Here is a 21,115-nt window from a genome sequence, read left to right on the forward strand (position 1 = left end):
CCAGCTTGCGGCCATTCTGTAAACTTGGAATGGAGCACTACGTGTGTTTTGTGAATTCCCTTGCCATACTTGGAAGGCACCAGCAGAGGGCAGAGTGAAACATCACATCCTCAGATCCCTGGACATGAATGAGGAGAAATTAAAAAAAAAAAAAAAAAAAAGGAATCTGGGTTCTATTTTTTGACTGGCATTCAGCACCTCCGCTGCTACATTTGCGTCGGTGCTGAGCGGAGAGGCGTGCGAAGAGGAAATGTCAGCCTCACAGGCTCTTGGGCAAAAATGTGGGAATGAAACTCCACCTGACTGTAAGAAGAAATGCTTGGGATCAGCAGAATAAAGAAATGGAACAACGTGTGACCTTATGAGTGTAGGCATAACACCTGGTGTAACCGTCAATAAGTCAATGGCTTATAAATTCAGAAATACGACGTGAAAGCATCTGTTAGAATGAACCTACAGAAATGACTTTTTATCTATGTCCATACGTGCATTCCTAAGAACGCCTTCGGCCATCATGCAGACCCTACAGACAAGGTTCTGGAAAAACCTGTGTAATGTCTCCGTAGGGTTATTGTAAACGTTGGCTTTATTCTGTCTTAGTATTCCGAAAGGTCAGTGTCCCGCAGCCCCCTCTCCTCCAAACGTACATTTCAAAAGAACATGCTTAGAAGAAGCAAAAAGGAAGATAAACCGCTGGGGATTTCTGCCTGGTCTCACAGCCATAACCTCTCCCGGGCTCCCTTTCCACATCGGGAAGCGGTCCGACCTTCACCTTCCCTCAGGCAGCAGCCCCCTCACCTGGCTCCACTCTCCACCGCGTCATCACCAAAACCCACTTCCCCTGCCAGACAACACACCTCGGCACCCTCTCTCCTCCTCCTCCTCCTCCAGACTTGCAAGCCCTGCCTCCCCTCCTCTCGTCATTGTGTCTTCTAACGCGTAGCCCACTCTCTCCTCCCCTCCCACCCCGACATCCTCAACTCGAATCCTCACTAGCCATCCCAATGCAACCACCTGGCCAGCTGGCCTGGCTCCAGAGTTGAGCATCAGCCTAGGAACCAGGAGGTCACGGTTCGATTCCCGGTCAAGGGCACATGCCCAAGTGGCGGGCTCCATCCTCAGTGTGGGGTGTGCAAGAGGCAGCCAATCCATGATTCTCAACATTGATGATTTTTCTATCTCTCTCTCTCTCCTGCCCCTTCCTTTCTAAAATCAATAGAAATATGTTTTGAAAAACAAAAGATGTATTCACCTGGGCAGAAATGCCGACCAAAGGTCAGTGCCGAGTCCTGCCTTCGCCGTCCCTAGTGCTGGGACAGAGCGATGACCTTCTACATGGCCGGCCTCCTCAGCACCCCTCTGTCACCCCATCCTGCTCTCAGTCCCATTCTTGTGGGGCCCAGATGAAGCGTCGCCCACTTTTTAAACACCCGGCCCCGCGTACCCCTAACTCACCCCGTGCAGCAGGCGACACCCCCTGATTCACCGAGGAGCATGCCACCAGCAGCCCTGTCTCGCCTTCCCAGCATGCACCTGAAGGAGCCCGCCCCCATCTCTCTGGAACCCTCCCTCCCCCGTAGGGCTCACCCAGGTGTCCCCATTCCTGTCCCAGGCCAACCCCCACACACACACACACACCCCTGGGCCAGCACCCCATCCCTTCCCGTCCCCACAGGGCAGGACAGTCTGGGTTCGCCTTTCTCGCCCCAACTCTCAGCATCTCCTTCTCCACCGAGTCCCTCCCATCCGCACCCCCACGTGTTTTAGCCAAAGGGAGACAGAGGCAAGGACAACAGAAGCAGAAAGGAGCTTTCACCCCACCCAACAGCCCACCGCCCGCTGGTCCTTGCTTCGGACGCAAAAGCTCTGGGGCCGATCACCCCTGCACTGACGTCATGTGACGAGAAGATGAGTTAATATTTGGAAAGCACTTAGGGCGGAACCCTGCAGCCCCTCCCCCACACCCCCGCCCCTCCATTCACAACGACTCTGGGTCAATCCAATGACTGTTTGTTGGGTCGTTTTTTGTTTTTTTTTTAACATATTTTATTGATTTTTTTACAGAGAGGAAGGGAGAGGGATAGAGAGTTAGAAACATCGATGAGAGAGAAATATCGATCAGCTGCCTCCTGCACACCCCCAACTGGGGATGTGCCCACAACCAAGGCACACGCCCTTGACCGGAATCGAACCCAGGACTCCTCAGTCCGCAGACCGACGCTCTGTCCACTGAGCCACACCAGTCTCGTGACCTCTTGACAACCCTTGGCATATCACTCTTTTCATCTTCTCTTCTGTTCTACCTCTGTAATCACTCTTGGTTTGTCTCCTTGAAGCCACACACACACACACACACACACACACACTGATCACTTTCCCCTACATGTCCCTCTGCATGGCGGGTGCTTCTTGCTCCTCACTCTACAGGCACCCAATGGCCTCAGGGGTCATCCACACGCTGAGGCCCTCCATCTCCACCCCCCCACGCACAACCCCTGGCTGCAGATGACCAGTCCCTTCCCACGTCTTTCAGAGATGCTCAGATCCAGGAAGACCTACATCGAACCGTCCCCTCCACCTGCCCCTCCTGTCTTATGCACATGAGTAGCCGCCCCTCTACCCCATCCCGCCGGCCGGAAGCCTGGGCCTGCCCCGGCGTCTGCCTCGCCCTCTCCCTCACCTGCATAGCATCCATCAACTCCCACATCTCCCAGAGCAGTGCTCCTCCGAGTGAGGTTCTGGTCCAGGGGCATCACCTTCACCTGAGACCCGAACCGGAAACGCGGGGGGCGGAGCCCGGGGATGGGGGCGTTCCCGAGTCCTCCAGGTGGGCCCCATGTGGGCTGGGGTTTGCCAATCACTCGCCCAGGCATCGGCAGAATCCCACTTTTTCACCCTCCACGTCCACTCCCCTTCCTGCGTCATTGAACTTTTCTTTAGCATCTTCCAGCCTCCAAACCATCCCCACAGAACCCCCCCCGCCCCAGTCTATGCTCCACGCATCCCCAAATGCTCTCTCTGAGTCATGGATCTGATCACCCTGTACTCCCCCACTTAAATCCTCCAGGGGCAGCCCAGCTGGTGTGGCTCATGGGTTGAGCAAAGACCTAGGAGCCAGAAGATCACGGTTCGGTTCCCAGTCAGGGTACATGCCCAGGTTGTAGGCTCCATCCCCAGTGTGGGGTGTGCAGGAGGCAGCAGATCCATGATCCTCTCTCGTCATTGATGTTTCTCTCTGTCTCCTTCTCCCTTCCTCTCTGAAATCAATAAAAATATATTTTAAAAGAGAGAGAGAGAGAGAGAGAGAGAGAGAGAGAGAGAGAGGTGGAACTGGTTTGGCTGAATGGATAGAGCGTCAGCCTGCAAAATGAGAGGTCCCAGGTTCGATTCTAGTCAAGGGTACATACCTTGGTTGCGGGCACATCCCCAGTAGGAGGTGTGCAGGAGGCAGCTGATCGAGGTTTCTCTCTCATCGATGTTTCTAACTCTCTATCCCTCTCAATTCCTCTCCATTAAAAATCAATAAAAAATATATAAATTTTTTAAAAAATAAGTAAAATGTTTAAAGAGAATAAATCATTCAGGTTTTCAAAGTGCTGTAAAAACTGAGAGAAAGATATAACCCCCTGAGATCCTGGTTGGGTGATGTTTTCTTGGTCCAAAGTACCTTCCCTTTGCCAGGGATTCACAATCCTACACTTCTGCTGGCTCTTGGGAAGAAACCAGGAAAGCTGCAGGACATTCGAGTCACATCAACAGAACTAGTTAATATGCAGGGCGTATTCAGGAGACGGGGAAGAAAAATTGTGGCGAGACGGGTAAGAAAAACGTTGGGCTGAGGTACCCATTTTCATAAAAGCCATCGTAGGGATTGAAAGTGAATTCTGAGTCACCCCAGCACTCTGGGCCCAGTGGCTGATGCCAAATACCCGTTCTGAAAGCCAAAATACATCCCGAAAAGGATATGATGTCGTGGCCCTAAAAAGTGTGACTGCCTTAAAAAATGTGTCTTTGAAAAACCAATTTTTCTAGACGTCAATCCACTTCATGGCTGGGAACGATTCTAAAATCCACAAAAGGGCCAGTAGCTTCTAAGCTCAGAACACTTCGTGGTGGGAGAATAACAGTCAGAACCCCACTACTGCCCTGACCGGTGTGGCTCATTGGATATAGCGTCGGCCTGCAGACTGGAAGGTCCCAGGTTCGATTCCAGTCAAGGGCATGTGCCTTGGTTGCAGGCACATCCCCAGTGGGGGGTGTATAGGAGGCAGTTGATCGATGTTTCTCTCCCATTGATGTTTCTAACTCTCTATCCCTCTCCCTTCCTCTCTGTACAAAATCAATAAAATATATATTTTTTTAAAAAGAACCCCACTACTTTCACAACAACACTCTTCAATTCAGAACAATGGGTAGGAAATCGCCTGCTTTGTCTTCTAAAATAAGAGATGCAAAAAAGCAGTACCTCTGAGAAATTTACTAGGTCCTGTGTCCAATTGGAAAACAAAATGATCTCCATGCTCACACCCCTGTGTGTGAAAACTTGGCTACCAATTCCTTCGTGACCCAATCACACAGCCATTCCCTGAGTGGAAACCTGGGACAGATGACTCCATACTGTAGAAATCAAGATGTGATGGAGCCCAAAGAAATAAGAGTTTTCAAAATATCCTATAGAATAAAGAGCTAATATGCTAATTAGACCGAACAGCCGTGATTTCAAAGAGGAAGGGAGAGGGAGAGAGAGACAGAAACATCAATGATGCGAGAGAACCATGGATCAGCTGCCTCCTGCACATCCCACAAGGGGGATCGACCCAGCAGCCCCAGCCTGTGCCCAGTGGTCGGCGAACCGTAGCTCTTGAGCCACAGGCGGCTCTCTGGCCCCTTGAGTGTGGCTCTTCCACAAAACACCACGGCCTGGGTGAGTCTGTGTTGAAGAAGTGGCGTTAGAAGAAGTTTACATTTAAAAAATGTGGCTCTCCAGAGACATGTCCATCGTTGTGCTGTTGCTATTTGGCTCTGTGGACTGATGAGTCTGCCGACCACAGCCCTCGTGAGAAAGGAACGGATGGAGAGAGACACACGGGGCTGGTGAGAGGCTGCGGGAGGAAGGCGGGTACCACATGGTGGTCATCCTTACAGGGTGACGGGCAGACCCACATCACAGCTGCTTCCTGGACAGCAGTCTGCCTCCTGGACTGGAGGGAGGAAAGAAGGGAGGGAGGGAGGGAGGGAGGGAGGGAGGGAAGGAGGGAGGGAGGGAAGAAGGATGGGAAGAAGGAAGGGAGGGAAGGAGGGAGGGAGGGACGGCTACTTACATCAAACGGAGCTGAGCCGGACGGGGCGCTCTGGTGGCACGGCTCCCGGAAGCAGTCGCTGAAGGGCAGGAGGAGGCCCATGGCGATGATCCGGGAGCAGAACTTCTCTGCCTCCTCGGGGGGCCCGTTGTCCTGCTGGCTGAACAGCTTCTCCAGCAGCGTCCGCCCTGCGAGGACACGGGTGGTGAGAGGGAGCACGGGCGGGGCCCCTGCCTCGGCGCCCTCCCAGGGGACCGGGGACCGTAAACACAGCCAGGGAGCAGCACGGTTGCCAAGGCTACGGAGGTGGCAGAGAGCAGCAGCCTCCTGGACTCGCAGAGCACAGTCTGAGGCCTGGGTTTTCCCTCCCACCCGCACCCCCAAATGCCTCCTGCCCCCCAAAGAGCATGGGCCACGTGGTGGGCCTGCATTTTCTTCAACTCAGGAAGGCCAGCCATTTTTTTTTCTTTTTTTTAGGGTAAACTTTATTATTATGAACTAGTGGCCCAGTGCACGAAATTTGTGCAGTGGGGAGGGGGGTGTCCCTCAGCCCAGCCTGCATCCTCTCTAATCTTGGACCCTTCAGGGGATGTCTGACAGCCTTCTCACAATCTGAGACCGCTGGTTCCTAACAGCTCGCATGCCTGATTGCCCCTAACTGTTTCTGCCTGCCAGCCTGATCATCCCCTAACTGCTCCCCTCCCGGCCTGATTGATGCCTAACTGCTCCCCTGCCGGCCTGATCACCCCCCAACTGCCCTCCTCTGCTGGCCTGATCACGCCCAAGGCTTTTATGAGTATTGATTATAGCTCAAACTATTTTTTTTTAATTGATTTCAGAGAGAAAGGGAGAGGGAGAGATAGAAGCATCCATGATGAGAGAGAATCATGGATCGGCTGCCTCCTACATGCCCCACACTGGAGATCGAGCCCACAACCCAGGCATGTGGGCTTGGTCTCCAGTGGGGGGCGTGCAGGAGGCATCTGACCAATGATTCTCTCTCATCATGGATGTTTCTATATCTCTCTCTCTCTCCCTTCCTTTCTGAAATCAATAAAAATGTTTTTTAAAGGCATCCTTAGCTTAGGGCTATGCAAAACCAGGCCCAGGTCTATATTTTAGTTAGAACAACTAAATTTCAGTTATACACCGAGTGGCCAAATGATGATGATCTCCGAACTCATCATCATCTGGCCACTCAGCGTATCTGTATCTCCAATGGGCACCAAAAGGATTCTCTGCTTTTGCTGGAGATCAACCACCTATTGCCCTGAGCTTTCTGTCAGCCGGGGCAAAGGGGAACACCGATCAGGTGCACGATTGATAGTATCTTTGGCGTCAAATAAATGAGGTGCTCCAGAGAAGTACACGGAGTGGCCAGGTGATTATGTGTTCAGAGATCATCATCATCTGGCCACTCTGTGTATAATAAGTAGTCAGTTCTGTCAAGACACTGGTAATGCAATTTTCGTGCCTCTTCCTATTTTTGTTTGGGGGGGGGGGGGGTGGAACTAATTTAAAATCTCCCCTGGATCTGTGGCATGACCAAGCAGAGCAAGAGGCCACTGTTCTGTCCATTCCTGTAAGTCTCTAAAGAGCGTTCTTCGGTCTCCCGAGGCGTTTTCTGAGGGGACATGAAGGATCTTTTTTCCCCACAGAACCTAAGCTTGCCTAGACCCAATGGGAACCAAGCACCTAGGAAACCTGGTCCCTTAATTCTCAAGTGATCGGTTATCATTACAGCAGGCCCGTTTTACACATCGAGAGAGCTAATTAGTGCTTTTCTATGACTCAGGCATTGTGGTAACCCAAAATAAGGCCGACAGGCTCTTTCCATGTATGTGCGCGCACACACGTGTGTGTGTGTGTGTGTGTGTGTGTGTGTGTGTGTGTGTGTGAGAGAGAGAGAGAGAGAGAGAGAGCACATGAGTCAATATGTTTCAAGCCAGCCAAAATCGGTGTGGCTCAGTGGATAGAGCGTCGGCCTGCGGACTGAAGGGTCCCAGGTTCGATTCCGGTCAAGGGCATGTGTCTTGGTTGCGGGCACATCCCCAGTAGGGGGTGTGCAGGAGGCAGTTTCTCTCTCATCGATGTTTCTAACTCTCTATCCCTCTCTCTTCCTCTCTGTAAAAAATCAATAAAATATATATATTTTTAAAAATATGTTTCAAGCCAGAATTTTTCTAAAGGGATTATGGAGCAACTAGAGGTCCGATGCTTTGGCCCTCACAGCCCCGGCTTTGTTCAGAAGGTCGTCTGGAAAGACATCCGGTCTAATTAGCATATTCTGCTTTTATTATTATAGATGTAGAAAAATGGTATCAGCTTACGGGGGCCAAAACAATCCTGTAGCTACCACAATCCCTGTCTTGGTTTTTCCTACCTTCATATAATCTTCTTTACATTCCCTCAAATCTAAATACAAAAAAGAAGAAGAAGAAGCTGTGAAGTGCTATTCTAAGAAGTGTTTTCTCAGTCTGTTGAGATCTTGCTACCAGGCATAACATGTTTGGCTCAAATAAAACTTTTATAAAATTCTCTACAGGTTTGGAAATTCTTATAGCCACATAGCTTATGGCCATAGACAACTCAGTCAACCTCTCTTGGGCACCAATCCTCTCCCCCATACACACACACACACACACACACACACACCCTCGTTAATGAAGAGTATTACCTTTGTCCTCTAGAGTCAGCCTTGCCTTCATACACTATCTAAAATACTCCTTTGCATTGTTAGCAAAAGCCACAGGATTGGATACACCCGGAAACAACAGCCAGGAGAGCATGGTGAGGGGACTGTTACCATCACAACAAACACATCGACTCTCTGCACACGGAGGAAGTACACTCCTCAGTCTCTGCACTGGGGTTCTGTTGGGCGGGTGAGCGGCCATACTCTGAAAACTAGGAAACCTTTTCTTTGGACAGGACTCTAAAAGGAAAGCTAAGACACTAAACCTTTTATTTGGACAAAACTATAAAAGGAAAGCATAGCTCCATGGTTGAGCATTGATCTATGAACCAGGAGGTCACGGTTCGATTCCCGGTCAAGAGCAAAGGCCCAGGTTGCCAGCTCTATCCCCACTGTGGGGCGTGCAGGAGGCAGCCGACCCATGATTCTCTCTCATCATGGATGTTTCTATCTCTCTCTCCCTCTCCCTTCTTCTCTGACATCCATAAAAATACATTTAAAAAAAAAGAAGGAAAAAAAGGAAAGCCGTTTCCACATCCACTCTCAGCTTTGTGAAGCCCCGCAAGGGTTCGCCGTCACCATGCCAGAGGCTACCCGAGGACTGAGCGGGGCCTGGGACCTGCCAAACCGGACGCACACCCCGCTCCCCTCATTGTCATTCCGGGGGCCTCCGCTCCCGAGTGGCCAGTCCGTCTGGGAGCCGCCGCTGACCAGCATTCCATGTGAAGTTAATAAAAGACACAGACCACGTGGCCCGCGCTCTGGGGCAGTGAGCCATCCAGCGACAACGACCAAGACTGGGGAAGGAACGGTCTCAAAATGCAGCCTGTTTAGAACCCTCTGTCTTCATGAAACATCCTCAGTGGGATTGGGGGAGGGGAGAGGAAGAGGCAGCCAAGACAAGACGTAGCAAAGCCCTTAGGTGTCTACCGTTGGCCAGAGAATGTCCTAGGTCCACCAGAGGACACAAGCATGGAGAAAACAGGCTCCCTGGCTTTAATAAGGAATAGCATAGTCATGAGGGCAATGAGGACAAGAGGTGTGGGGTACTGGCTGCTCCCAGTGAGAGCACAGTAGGTTCAGTGCCTGTTGGAAGGACTGGCCCGCAGCAGGCATGGAAGAGATATTTGTGGATTGGGCCGATAGGAGATTGGATGACGCCATGGCCAGGTGGCTCAGTTGGTTACAGCAGCAGCATCCTGTGCACCAAAGGATTTGGGGTTCGATTCCCGGTCAGGGCACATGTCCTCACCCATCTGTATGTGCTCAGCACCTTTTTTAATAAAATCACAAGGAAACACAGCTCCCGCAGCTCTGTTCAATGTCAGATACGCGTGGCTTAGATCCAAACGCGCACACACACACTTCAAACTAGGCCAGTCCTCGGCTCAAAAAGCAGTGAATAAAGCCCATCAGTGAAGCTGCTGAGGTGCTTGACACCAATCCAAACCACAGTCTTAAAAAAAAAAAAAAGTAAGAAGGGAGGTTTCAGACCAAACTGAAATGGTTTCAGGACAGCCCTGGCTTCTGTTATTGAATTCTATGCGGATATACGGAAGCCAGGAAGCAAGATCTAGGGCACATGTGTCAAACACAAGGCCCGCGGGCCAAATCCAGCCCGCCAGGCCTTGCAATGTGGCCCGCACCGCGCTGTCATCACTGCACTCCGCTGTCAGTTTATGACATTGTCAGTTTATGACTGTTCAGTAAACCATTCGGCCCGCGATTTAGGCTGGATTTTAGATTTTGGCCCCTTCTCTGATTGAGTTCGACACCCCTAGTCTAGGGCAAAGGACAGCATTCCTTTTATATTTCCTTTTAGAGGCCCGGTGCACAAAATCCATGCACTCAAGGAGGGGGGAGTCCCTCAGCTCTGCCTGTGCCCTCTCGCAGTCCGGGAGCCCTCAGGGGATGTCCAACTGCCGGCTTAGGCCCGCTCCCCACAAACATCCTTAGTGCGGCCCTATGGGAGCACATTGACCACCAGGGGGCAGCTCCTGCATTGAGCCTCTTCCACCTGGTGGTCAGTGCATGTCATAGGTCGTTCCCCCGTTCGGTTGATTTTCATATTAGCCTTTTATTATATAGGATAGTTAAGACAGTTGCATTTACTGCAAGAAATAAGACCTCTTGTGGCCTTGTGTGCTGGTTTTATTTATACACATTAGCAAAGGATTTGGCTTCCGAAGTCCATTTCTTCATGCGGGCCATTGACTAGCTTCAAGCCCCAAGGCAAGCTGCCTCACTTGCCTGAGCCTCCCTTTGCTCCTCGGAAGATAATGAGAATCAACAGCTTGTGGGCCCAAAGGGGCCACAGGCTAGCCTGACCAGCCCAGGGAGAGTCAACATGGTGGCCTTGAAAACTCAGAGACCAGAAGAAACCCCAAAGGATCGTCTGACATAAAAACCTTTTAGCCTGGCCGGCGTGGCTCCGTGGTTGAGCATGGACCTAGAAACCAGGAGGTCAGGGTTCGATTCCCGGTCAGGGCACATGCCCGGGTTGCAGGCTCAATCCCCATTGTGGGGCGTGCAGGAGGCAGCCGATCCATGATTCTCTCTCATCATGGATGTTTCTCTCTCACCCTCCCTCTCCCTTCCTCTCTAAAATTAATAAAAATATATATTGTAAAAGTGATTCAGCATTACAAATTTAACATCTTCCAAGTCTAAACTTTAATTGACTGCAAAATTCTATTATCAGCCCTAACCGGTTTGGCTCAGTGGATAGAGCGTCAGCCTGGGGACTAAAGGGTCCCAGGTTCGATTCCGGTCAAGGGCATGTACCTCGGTTGCGGACACATCCCCAGTTGGGGGGTGTGCAGGAGGCAGCTGATGGATGTTTCTCTCTCATGGATGTTTCCAACTCTCTATCCCTCTCCCTTCCTCTCTGTAAAAAAAATCAATAAAATATTTTTTTAATAAATCCTATTACCAGCTTTCTATTAGACTTAATGTGCAAAGGAACCTCTCAGAGCTCAATAGCACTTCTCCTGAGCACTGAAATATTTCCACACAAAGGCCGAACCCATCCTCCGTTCCTCAGAGATGTCGGTCTCCACCCTGGCTAAATGCCTTTACATCTCCCGAGCAAACACCAGTGCGCCACTGCGATCTCTGTCCCTGGGATTTTCTCGCCACATTTGCAAGTCAGTGAAAAGCAAAACAAGAAAACCACCACATCTGTTCTTTCCTGCAGAGCTGGCAACTCCCAATCTCCGGTTTAAAAATAACACGCGTATTATGGAGACGTATAGATAGAAGGATCACCTGCTTCCCAGGCAGCCGGCAATTAATTTGGTTGAAAGACAGACAAAATCACAAAATCAAGGCCAACCAACCATTTCCCGGGGGACACGGCTGGTGCTCCCCCAGGCCTCTGGGAACTTCCAAGACACCCCTACAATCCTGAAGGATGGTGACGAGCCTGCTGACAAGGAAATGGACGTCGGGGGCCTGGGTCAACCCGAGTTCACGCCACGCAACCAGAGCCGTGTCCATGAGAATCTGGAGGAATTATGCCTCCCTCTGACCAACCATCCCGTTTATCCAGCCCGAGAAAGGCCAGCAAGTTCAAAAATCCACCTAATTAAAGACAGAAACTAGCCCTAACCGGTGTGGGCTCAGGGGGTACAGCGTCGGCCTGTGGACTGTAGGGTCCCAGGTTCGATTCGGGTCAAGGGCATGTACCTTGGTTGCAGGCACATCCCCAGGTGGGGGTGTGCAGGAGGCAGCTGATAGATGTTTCTCTCTCATCGATGTTTCTAACTCTCTATCCTTCTCCCTTCCTCTCTGTTAAAAAAAAAAAAATCAATAAAATATATATTTTTGAAAAACAGAAACTAGAAAAACCTCCAACGTGCCAGCCTGCCGCTCCCCCGTGTTTTTTTAATGTTGATTCTCTCTGCTGTCTCACGGTGTCAAACACCGGAGCCTGAGCTAGACGCGGGGGCACCCAGAAATGAATCAGTCGAGGCCGCTTCTATTTCTGGCTCTGCTGGCGAGTGAATCACACCGTGACCTTGAGGAAGTGACCTCCCCGCTTCCCCCCAGTACCCACCAGTGACAGCATGAGGATAAACCTACCATTCTTTCCTTATTTTTTTTGTTATTTCTTTTTTTGGAGAGACAATAAATGAATAAATACATGGGAGCTGCTCTACAAGAATATGCTGGTCACTGACCAAGTTTCTCCTCCATTCATCACATACAAAGGAGTGGATGTTCATATTAAAATAACTGACTCTGGCCCGACCAGCAGGGCTCAGGGATGGAGCGTCCGCCTAGGAGCCAGGAGGTCACGGTTCGATTCCCGGTCAGGGCACAGGCCCGGGTTGTGGGCTCCATCCCCAGTGGGGGTTGTGCAGGAGGCAGCCGATCCATGATTCTCTCTCATGATTGATGTTTCTATCCTTCCCTTTCTCTTCCTCTCTGAAATCAATTAAAATATATTTTAAAAAAATAACTATCCAATCAAAAAACGGGCGAAGGACCTAAATAGACGCTTTTCGAAAGAGGACATACAGAAGGCCAAAAGACATATGAAAACATACTCAAAGTCACTGATCATTGAGAGATGCAAATCAGAACATCAATGTGGTACCATCTCACACCTGTCAGAATGGCTATCATCAATAAATCAACAAACGACAGGTGCTGGCGATGATGCGGAGAAAAAGGAACCCTCATGCAATGCATACTGGTAAATCACTGTAGAAAACAGTACGGAGTTTCCTTTAAAAATTAAAAATGGAACTCCCATTTGACCCAGTGATCCCACTTCTAGGACTATATCCCAAGAACTCAGAAACACCAACCGAAAAAAGATATATGCACCCCTATGTTCACAGCAGCACAATTCACCATAGTTGAGATTTGGAAACAGCCTAAGTGCCCATCAGCAGATGAGTGGATTAGAAAACAATGGAATACTATGCTGCTATAAAACAAAAAGAAGGAACTCCTGCCATTTGCAACAGCATGGATGGGCCTGGAGAGCATCATGCTAAGCAATAAGCCAGTCGGAGAAAGATACATGTCACATGATCTCACTCATTTGTGGAATCTAATGAACTACATACACTGATGAATGAAAATAAAGCCGGAATCATTGAGTAGATTCTCCAACCTCAGAGGGAAGGTATAGGAGGGGAAGGGAGAGGATAAGAGACCAACCAAAGGACTTGAACGCATGCATATGAGCATAACCAATGGACACAGACAGGAGAGGGGAAATACATGATCTCTCATCAACATTAAATTCACAAAAATCAACTCAAGGACTTTACAATATTCTTCCTTCAAAATAGTCTGGAAGGGAGGGGGGGGCAGGGAAGATGTTTGTTAATTTATAATTGATCTAATGGGGATTCGACTATAAACATTCATTTTAACTTAACCTATACAATAAAGGGAAGGGAATAAAAGAAGCGGGGGGGGGGGGGGATGGAGGGGGAGAGAGACTGCTGTTAAGTATAGGAATCCATAATCTGTATACATAAAAGCCTAATATGCAAAGTGTCCCCTGGAATTCCACCTACTGGGAGTTCAATCCCTCACTATGATGCACGCTGACCACCAGGGGGCGGCGCAGGACAAAGGTAAACTCCAGTGGGCAACTGGCAGGCAAGGAAGGAAGTGACCCCTAGCTTCACTTAAGTCGCCTCCCCAGCTTGCCCCAAGGTAGAAGGTGCTGCCCTAGCCAGTTTGGCTCAGTGGAAGCAGCCAATCAATGATTCTTTCATCATTGATCTCTCTCTCTCTCTCTCTCTCTCTCTCTCTCTCTCTTCCCCCCCCCTTCCTCTCTGAAATCAATATATATATACACACACACACACACACTGAGTAGCGATCTCTGAATGCATACTTATCTGGCTACTCAGCGTATTTCTCCTGAGCACCTCATTTATTTGATACCAGATACTATCAATCGTGCACCTGATCAGTTTTCCCCTTTGCATTGGCTGATAGAAAGCTCCGGGCAAATAGGTGGTTGATCCCCAGCAAAAATCTACAATACTTTCGGTACCTATTTGAGATACCAAAGAGATCAGAGATCATCATCATCTGGCCACTCAGAGTGTGTGTGTGTGTGTGTGTGTGTGTGTGTGTGTGTGTGTATGAATATATGTATATTTTAAAGAAGCTACTATTGCATACAGACACACATCTATGTGTGAGTCTCAGAGAGCACCCCTTTGGCTAGCTCCCTCCAGAGATAACGGTTTGGTCCTCCACGCTGACACCTCGCAGAGGACCATGAGCAGTTAGTTCTGTTCTGGCCGTTGCTGTGGATGGGGGTGAGGCAGGAGAGAGGATGGCTTAGCTGACGATGAAAAAAAAAAAAAAAAGTGTGGGGGAGAGGAGGAGAGTTCATCTGCCTGGCTAAGCCTGGACGCAGAAAACAGCAGATATTTTGGGGTGGGGGGGAAACGAACAGAGCAGCCCTTTCTTGAGCTGACTCAGGACCTGCGCGACGGAGCTGTTGTTCCCTTTAAAATAAGGTGACCAGATCGTCCGGGTGTTGGCGGGACAGTCCTGATTTTAACCATTTTTTCCCGCGTCCCACAGCGTTTAAAAAAAAAAAAAAAAAAAAAAAAGTCCCGATTGTTGGAAAGATTGGAAACATTGGAAAGATTCTTTCCAAAAATCGGGACTTTTTTAAAACGCCACGAGGGAAGCGGATAAAACTGTTAGAAACCAGGACTGTCCCGCCAACACCTGGGCGATCTGGTCCCCTTACTTTAAAACGCGGTAAGCAAAGAGGGGTCCCTCTGAGCCGCTGCGTTGGGCGCCACGAGGATGCGCCCCCAGGTCCCGGCTCTGGAGAGCCAGCCAGGGCGGGCGTCGGGGGCCTGATGGGCAGGCAGGGGCCCTGGCTGAGGGCGCCCCGGGGCCAGCTCACCCGTGAACACGTCCTGGAAGCCGTCGGCGGCCGCCTGCGCCCCGGACACCCCGTTCCCTGGGGCCGCCCGCGGGGGAGGCGCCTCTCCATCCAGCACCTCCGCGCGCTCCGGCCGGTGCGCGGGGCCGTCCGGCTCCTCCGTCCAGTCTCCGTGCGTCCTGGCCGGGGCGGCCCGGGCCCCGCGGCTCCGGGGGGCCTCCCGCCGCCTCTGGATGCGGGGGCTCTGGGCCGGGGACCCGGACGGCGAGGGGCCGGGCGAGCTGAGCTGCCGCGTGGTGGTGCGGACGTAGGGGGACGGCGCGACGGGCGGGAAGGGCTTGCGGGGCGCGGGGCTGCCGGGCGGGGAGCTGCGGGATGGGGGGCCGGGTCCTGGGACCCCCTCCTCCGCCGCCGCCTCCTCCTCCCGGAGCTGCGCGCCGCCGGGGCCCCGCGGGGCCTCTCCCGCCGCCGCCGGGCCCCCCTCCTCGCCCGGGGAGCCCCGGGAAGCGTCCTCGAAAGCATCCACCTCCTCCTCCTCCACCGTCTCCACCTCCTCCTCCTCCTCGGCGTCCTCATCCGTGTCCCCCGCGGCCTCGGGGACCGGGAAGGCGGTGGGGGGCGCCGGAGAGGCCGAGGCCGGAGCCCCGGGTGGAGGCTGGGGGGGTCCCGGGGGCGCGGGGGGCAGGTCCAGGGGCGCCTCCGGGCCGCCGGGGCCCCCGCCAGCGCCCCCGCCCGGGCCCCGCAGGAAGCGGTCCAGGCCCAGGAAGGCGCCGGGCTCCTCCGGGGAGATGGAGGCGGCGGCGGCGGGAGGGAGGCCCTCGGAGCCCGGCGCGCCCTGGAGCTGGAGCTGCGGCTGCTGCAGGCGGAGGGCCTGCTGGATGTCGGAGAGCAGGTCCTCCTGCTCCGCCGCGGCCGAGTGGAAGCTGTAGAGGTCCGTGTCCGAGCCCGAGCTGGTCCTTTGTCCGTCCTGCGCCCCGGAGGCCGCCGCCGCGTCCCCATCCTCCCGGCGCCCGGCTCCGGCGCCCCCGGCCCGGGTCACCTCGAACGGGTCCGCGCCCTCGGCGTCCGACAGCCCGGTGTCCTCCGCCGAGAGGCTGCGCTCGGGCGTCCGCGCGGCGCGGCCCGGGGCGCTGTCCAGCCCGGCGCCCGGCGGCGGGGCCTGCGCGCCCGGCTCGTCCTCGCGGGGGCCGCCCGCGCCCTTGGCCTTGGCCGCGGTCCTGCGGATCCGGAGGTTGGAGAACACGGAGCCCCGCGAGTCCGCCTTGCCCTTCCTCCTGCCGGGCTCGCCGCCGCCCCGGTGCCGGTTCGAGGCCTTCTTGCTCCCGCCGCCGCCGCCGCCGCCCCCCTTCCGGGCGGCGTCCGCGCCCCGGGGCCCCGCCGCCGCCGCCGGCTCCGCGCCGCCATCCTCGTCCCCCGCGCCGCGCCGGAGCTTCGCGTCCTGGTTCCCCATGGCGCGCCCGGGCGCTCAGGCCATCGCGGCCGCCCGGGCGCCGGCCCGGCGGGGGGATCGGGGGGACCGGGGAGGCGGGGGAGGTGGAGAGGGGACCGGGGAGGCGGGACGGGAGGCTCCCGGGCCGCAGGGAGCGCAGATCGGAGAGGAGAGGCCGCCGCCGCCCCCCGCCGCCCGCCGCTCCGCACAATGCGCGGCGCCCGCAGCCCCGGAGCCGCGAGCGCGGACGTGCCCCGTGCGGCGCCGGCCAGCCAATCGCCGGTGCGCCCGGCCCGGTCCCCGCCCCTCCGGCCCCCCTCCAGCCGGTGCCTCCATCCCCCGCCGGTGCCTCCATCCCCCCGGGCGGCCGCGGGCATCTCCATCCCCGCCCGGAGGAGCTGGGCGGCGGGCAGAGGCGCACAGAGCTCCAGGATCTCGGACCCGGGACCCGCCTTGGGGAGAAGTTGGGGGCGGGGGGGGGGGGGGAGTTTGCACCCGGAGAAGCGGACGCTGAGGTTCAGGGTGGAGATGCTAAGGCGCATCCCTTGGACCCGTCCCCACCGCCTGCCCCGGGGAGAGGGCTCTTGCATCCGTGCAGTGTTTGTGGCAGGAATGGATGGCTCTCTTCTGGTAAGATCTGTTTGGTTGGGAGTAAGAGAGAGAATGAGAGAGAAAGAGAGAATGAGAGAGAGAGAGAGGCCGATGGGACAGCATCATCACCGATGGGCTGCCTCCTGCACGCCTGGCGCTAGGGATGGAGCCCGAAACCTGGACCTGTGTCCTGACGGGGAATCGAACCGGCGACCTCTTAGTTCCTGGGTTGCTCTGTGGTGTCATGATTGAGCTTCTTCGAGACTTGATGGTGAGGAGGGGTCACGGGCATGTTCCTGCAGACCTTGCATCTCCATGGGAGGACAGTTAGCATCATTTCAAACTTTCATTTTTTAACTTTCTTTTCCTTTTTTTTTTTTTTTTTTCTTTCTTATTTTGGACAGGATGGCGAGCCGAGGGGAAGCAGAAAATACCCAGCGATGCGGGCTGATGAATATGCTAAGCTCCCAAACGCGGTGTGCTTACCATTTCAATAAGACGGGGTCTGTGTCTTAAAGGGTCGCAGACTCTCTGAGTCCCAGGAGGTCAGGCTCATCCATATTAAATGCGCCCCTATTGTTGGCGCCTGTGAAAAGGGGGGAGAAAGGGGGAGGCTTGGCAGGGACACGTGACATCAGACGTGGGGTGGTAAGTCCCCCCTTTCCCAGGCAGCCCCTTCCTCCCCCCCCCCCCCACACACACACAGCCATCCCTGCTCTCCTGGTTAAAGTTTGCAGCCGTTCGCTGTGACTGAGTTTGTGAGCATCCTGGCTTCCATATTCACGTCCATGTTTTCCCTCGTTGCAAATCGTGCCCGTGTTTAAATGGCTCGGGACAGTCCGTTACCTGTGTGTAAAAAGCATTTGTAAGCATCCATCGCTGGTATTTTTAAACTCAGTAAATTAACATGGCATCAAAGTCACGTTATCCAGTAACGGTCCCAGCGTGGACATCAGAATGGTCCGCTTTTGAAATGACGGAATAGCCGCCCAATAAGGGAGTTTTTGTTTTTGTTGTTAAGTGAGCCCAGTGGAGCCATTGAAATGTAGCAAAGCCGGTGTTTCTTTTTCAGATGGTGCACTAACCTTTTAAATCTCCCCTTCCCCCTTAACCATTTGGTCCTGTAAGTCTTTGATGTTGAAGCAGAAGTAGCAATAGCTAACGACTCGCCTTGAGCCTTTCTCTCACTGTTTCCTTCCAAATACAGCAGCTGAGGGTGGGTGGCCCTCGGGCCTCCGCAGGGCGGCCCATCCGGGGAGAGCTTTTATAGAGAACTCCACTTTTACGACATGGCTGGGGGTCGCCCAGCCTCAGAGCAATCCCAGGAGCCCCTGAGACAGCTTTGTGTGGCCCCTCTTTTCAAGCCTGCCCTCTCTTCTCCTCTCCAATCCGGGCTGCTCGCTCAGCACAATCCCTGTGCGGCTGCTGCAGCACCGCCCGCTGCTCTGAGTTAGGGACGCTAGGAATCCCGACAGGACGCCCCAACAGGACGTCTGTGAGGGCGAGCAGTTGGTCTCCTTGTATTTTTCTCCTGGGAGATGTCTGCAAGTTCCAGAGACAAAAGCAGAGAAGGAGAAAGGCAGGCAAGAAGGGAGGGAGAGGGGGAGGTAGGGAGGGCAAGAGGGCAGCAGAGAGAGAAGCTGGCTGATTTTTTTCCACGTCCCTTTGAAGGCGAGACAATAGGTGACCGTTTGGCACCCGCGTCCCAGGTCAGAGTTCACACAGCTCCGTGGCAGTCAGCAGAGACACCGCCAATGGCATGCAGATGCGTCCCTCCTGACGGGCGTGAGCTTGTCCGTGCGTCTTGCAGACGATGCTCTTAATACGCATCCGCTTCACCCAGCTCCCGGCGACCCTGGGTGTATGTTGTCAATATGCTTCCCGTTGAATTCTCATTGATGTTACGCCCAGCCCCAGCCCGTGTGGCTCATTGCTTTGAGCATTGTCCCTGGCCCACGGGGTCAATAGTTCGACTCCCAGTCAGGGCACGCCCTCTACTTGGGGGATGGAACCCGCAACCCCCAAGTAGGGGACATGCAGGTGGCAGCTCAATGTCTCTCTCTCTCTCTCTCTCTCTCTCTCTCTCTCTCTCTCTCTCGCTCTCTCTCTCTCTTTCTCTCGTCAGTGTTTCTCTCTCCCTCCCCCTTCCTCTCTCTCTCTCTCTAAAAAAAAATCCATAAAAACATATTTTTAAAAAATCAATGTGATCCCTAACCGGTGTGGCCCAGTGGATAGAGCGTTGGCCTAGGGACTCAAGGGTCCCAGGTTCGATTCCGGTCAAGGGCATGTGCCTTGGTTGCGGGCACATCCCCAGTGGGGGGTGTGCAGGAGGCAGCTGGTCGATGTCTCTCTCTCTCTCATCGATGTTTCTAGCTCTCTATCTCCCTTCCTCTCTGTAAAAAATCAATAAAATACATATTTTAAAAAAAACAATGTGGTGCCTGTTCATGTCAGATGGATGATTGTCTTGAAGCATCGGGACCAAAATGAAGGCTCCCAGCGAACTCTTCCCTGGAGGGAGAGCGAGTGGCTACCCGTGGGTCAGGCGCCACGGAGAGGGACCCAGGGGCCCCTGTGGCAGGTCCTTCTGGGCGGCAGCCTCAGGCGTGGCCGGGAGGTGGTGAATGTCCGTGGGAGGCGGCTCCGAGCAGGACGGCAGGAAAACACGAGGGCTGGAGCTCGGAGTGGGCGCCGGGAACAAAGCGGGCACTCAGGAGACGGGCCGGGCCGAGCGGAGCGCCAGCCGCGAGTAGGAGGCCGGAGGGTCAGAAATGCACCCAGATGCCAACTGAGTCTGGTCTCCGCGGAGCGGGGGGCGGGCTGCCCGGAAAAGGGCGCAGACAAGAGTGGAGTGCCCGGCCGCCAGCGTGGCTCAGGGGTTGAGCGTTAACCTATGAACCGGGAGGTCACGGTTCGATCCCCGGTCAGGGCACAGGCCCGGGTGATGGGCTCCATCCCCAGTGTGGGGCGTGCAGGAGGCAGCCGATCTGTGATTCTGGGCTGGCCGGTGCTTGCTGGGCAGCGAGGCCAGGGAATGGGGACTTTTCAAAGCTCCCAGAGGCACAGGGCACCGGGATGGAGCTGTGGCCGGCCTCTCCTGGAGAAGAAGGAAGGCAGGAACCTCAGGAGGACAACGCAGTCCAGAGAGACGCAGACAGGGACATGTTCGTGAGCGCATGTGCATGTACGTTTTCTCAAGACTCTTCTTTGCTGGCGTTTCTTTCCCTTTTTTAAAATATATTTTTATGGAAAGGCTGTTACCTAGCTTTTGGGTTTTAAAGGTTTCAGAAACACCACCAGCTTTCTGATGTGGAAAACACCGGAGTTTCACATTTTCATAAAAGCAATCCTGAGTGGCCTTTGCTTTTAACATAACAAAGCAGCCTTCTCCCAAGTCAGTGCCCCTCCAATAAAGCTTGTTCAAAAGTGGGGGGGGAAATAAAAAAATAAAATATATATATACTTTTTTTATTGATGTCAGAGAGGAAGAGAGATGGAGAGAGAGAGAGAGAGAGAAGCATCCATGATGAGGGAGAATCATGGACCAGCTGCCTCCTGCACACCCCACACTGGGGATGGAGCCCACAGTCCAGGCCTGTGCCCTTGTCCTCCTGGTTCCTAGGTGGACGATAAACCACTGAGCCACACTGGCCAGGCTCGCTGATGTGCCTTACATGGACATCAAACAGCGCTACGCAGCCTTTCGGTGCCCCCTGGCGGGGGAGGGAGACCAGTCTCTCGGGGCCTAGTGTTTCCAGGGCCAGGAGGTGCCCAGCCTTCCCGGCCGGAGCCAGCACCGGCGCCCAGCAGAGGGGGGCCGCCCGGGGCAGGCGCTCAGAGGCGTCAGAACAAGTGCCCTTGGCCTCGCTCCGAAGCAATGCGTGTGGCGCTCTGGCGGCCACCGGAGGAGGCGTTTCTGTCTCAGAAAGCCCCCCTCGGGCCCGGCCGGCGTGGGGAGTGTCGACCTATGAACCAGGAGGTCACGGTTCCATTCCCGGTCAGGGCACAGGCCCCAGTTGCAGGCCGGGTCCCCCATTGGGGGCGTGCAGGAGGCAGCTGAACCATGAGTCTCTCTTATCATGGATGTTTCTGTCTGTCTCTCTCTCTCCCTCCCCCTTCCTTTCTGAAATCAATGAGAGAGAATCATTGATTGGCTACCTCCTGCCTGCCCCCCATTGGGGATCTTGGGAATCGAGCCCACAACCCGGACATGTGCCCTT

The 21,115-nt window shown here is 54.0% G+C and overlaps 1 protein-coding gene across 4 annotated transcripts in view; it reads right to left on the minus strand.

Moving 5' to 3' along the window:
* The window catches only part of FMN2 (formin 2), an 86,618-nt gene extending 70,188 nt beyond the window's left edge, over positions 1-16,430 (minus strand). For all 4 annotated transcript variants that reach the window (XR_014793583.1, XM_084868672.1, XM_084868671.1 and 1 more), the window contains exons 1-2: positions 14,897-16,430; positions 5,322-5,488 (exon numbers count right to left, since the gene is read on the minus strand). Coding sequence is in view for 3 of the 4 variants with exons in the window: in XM_084868672.1 (XP_084724798.1) it covers positions 5,322-5,488; positions 14,897-16,325 (1,596 nt within the window). In the remaining variant the exon portion in view is untranslated. The remainder of the gene's footprint in view (positions 1-5,321; positions 5,489-14,896) is intronic.
* Positions 16,431-21,115: the final 4,685 nt, after the last annotated feature.

The sequence above is a fragment of the Pipistrellus hanaki genome, assembly GCF_964339955.1.
Source record: "Pipistrellus hanaki genome assembly, chromosome: 20".
In the NCBI taxonomy this organism is placed as follows: domain Eukaryota; kingdom Metazoa; phylum Chordata; class Mammalia; order Chiroptera; family Vespertilionidae; genus Pipistrellus; species Pipistrellus hanaki.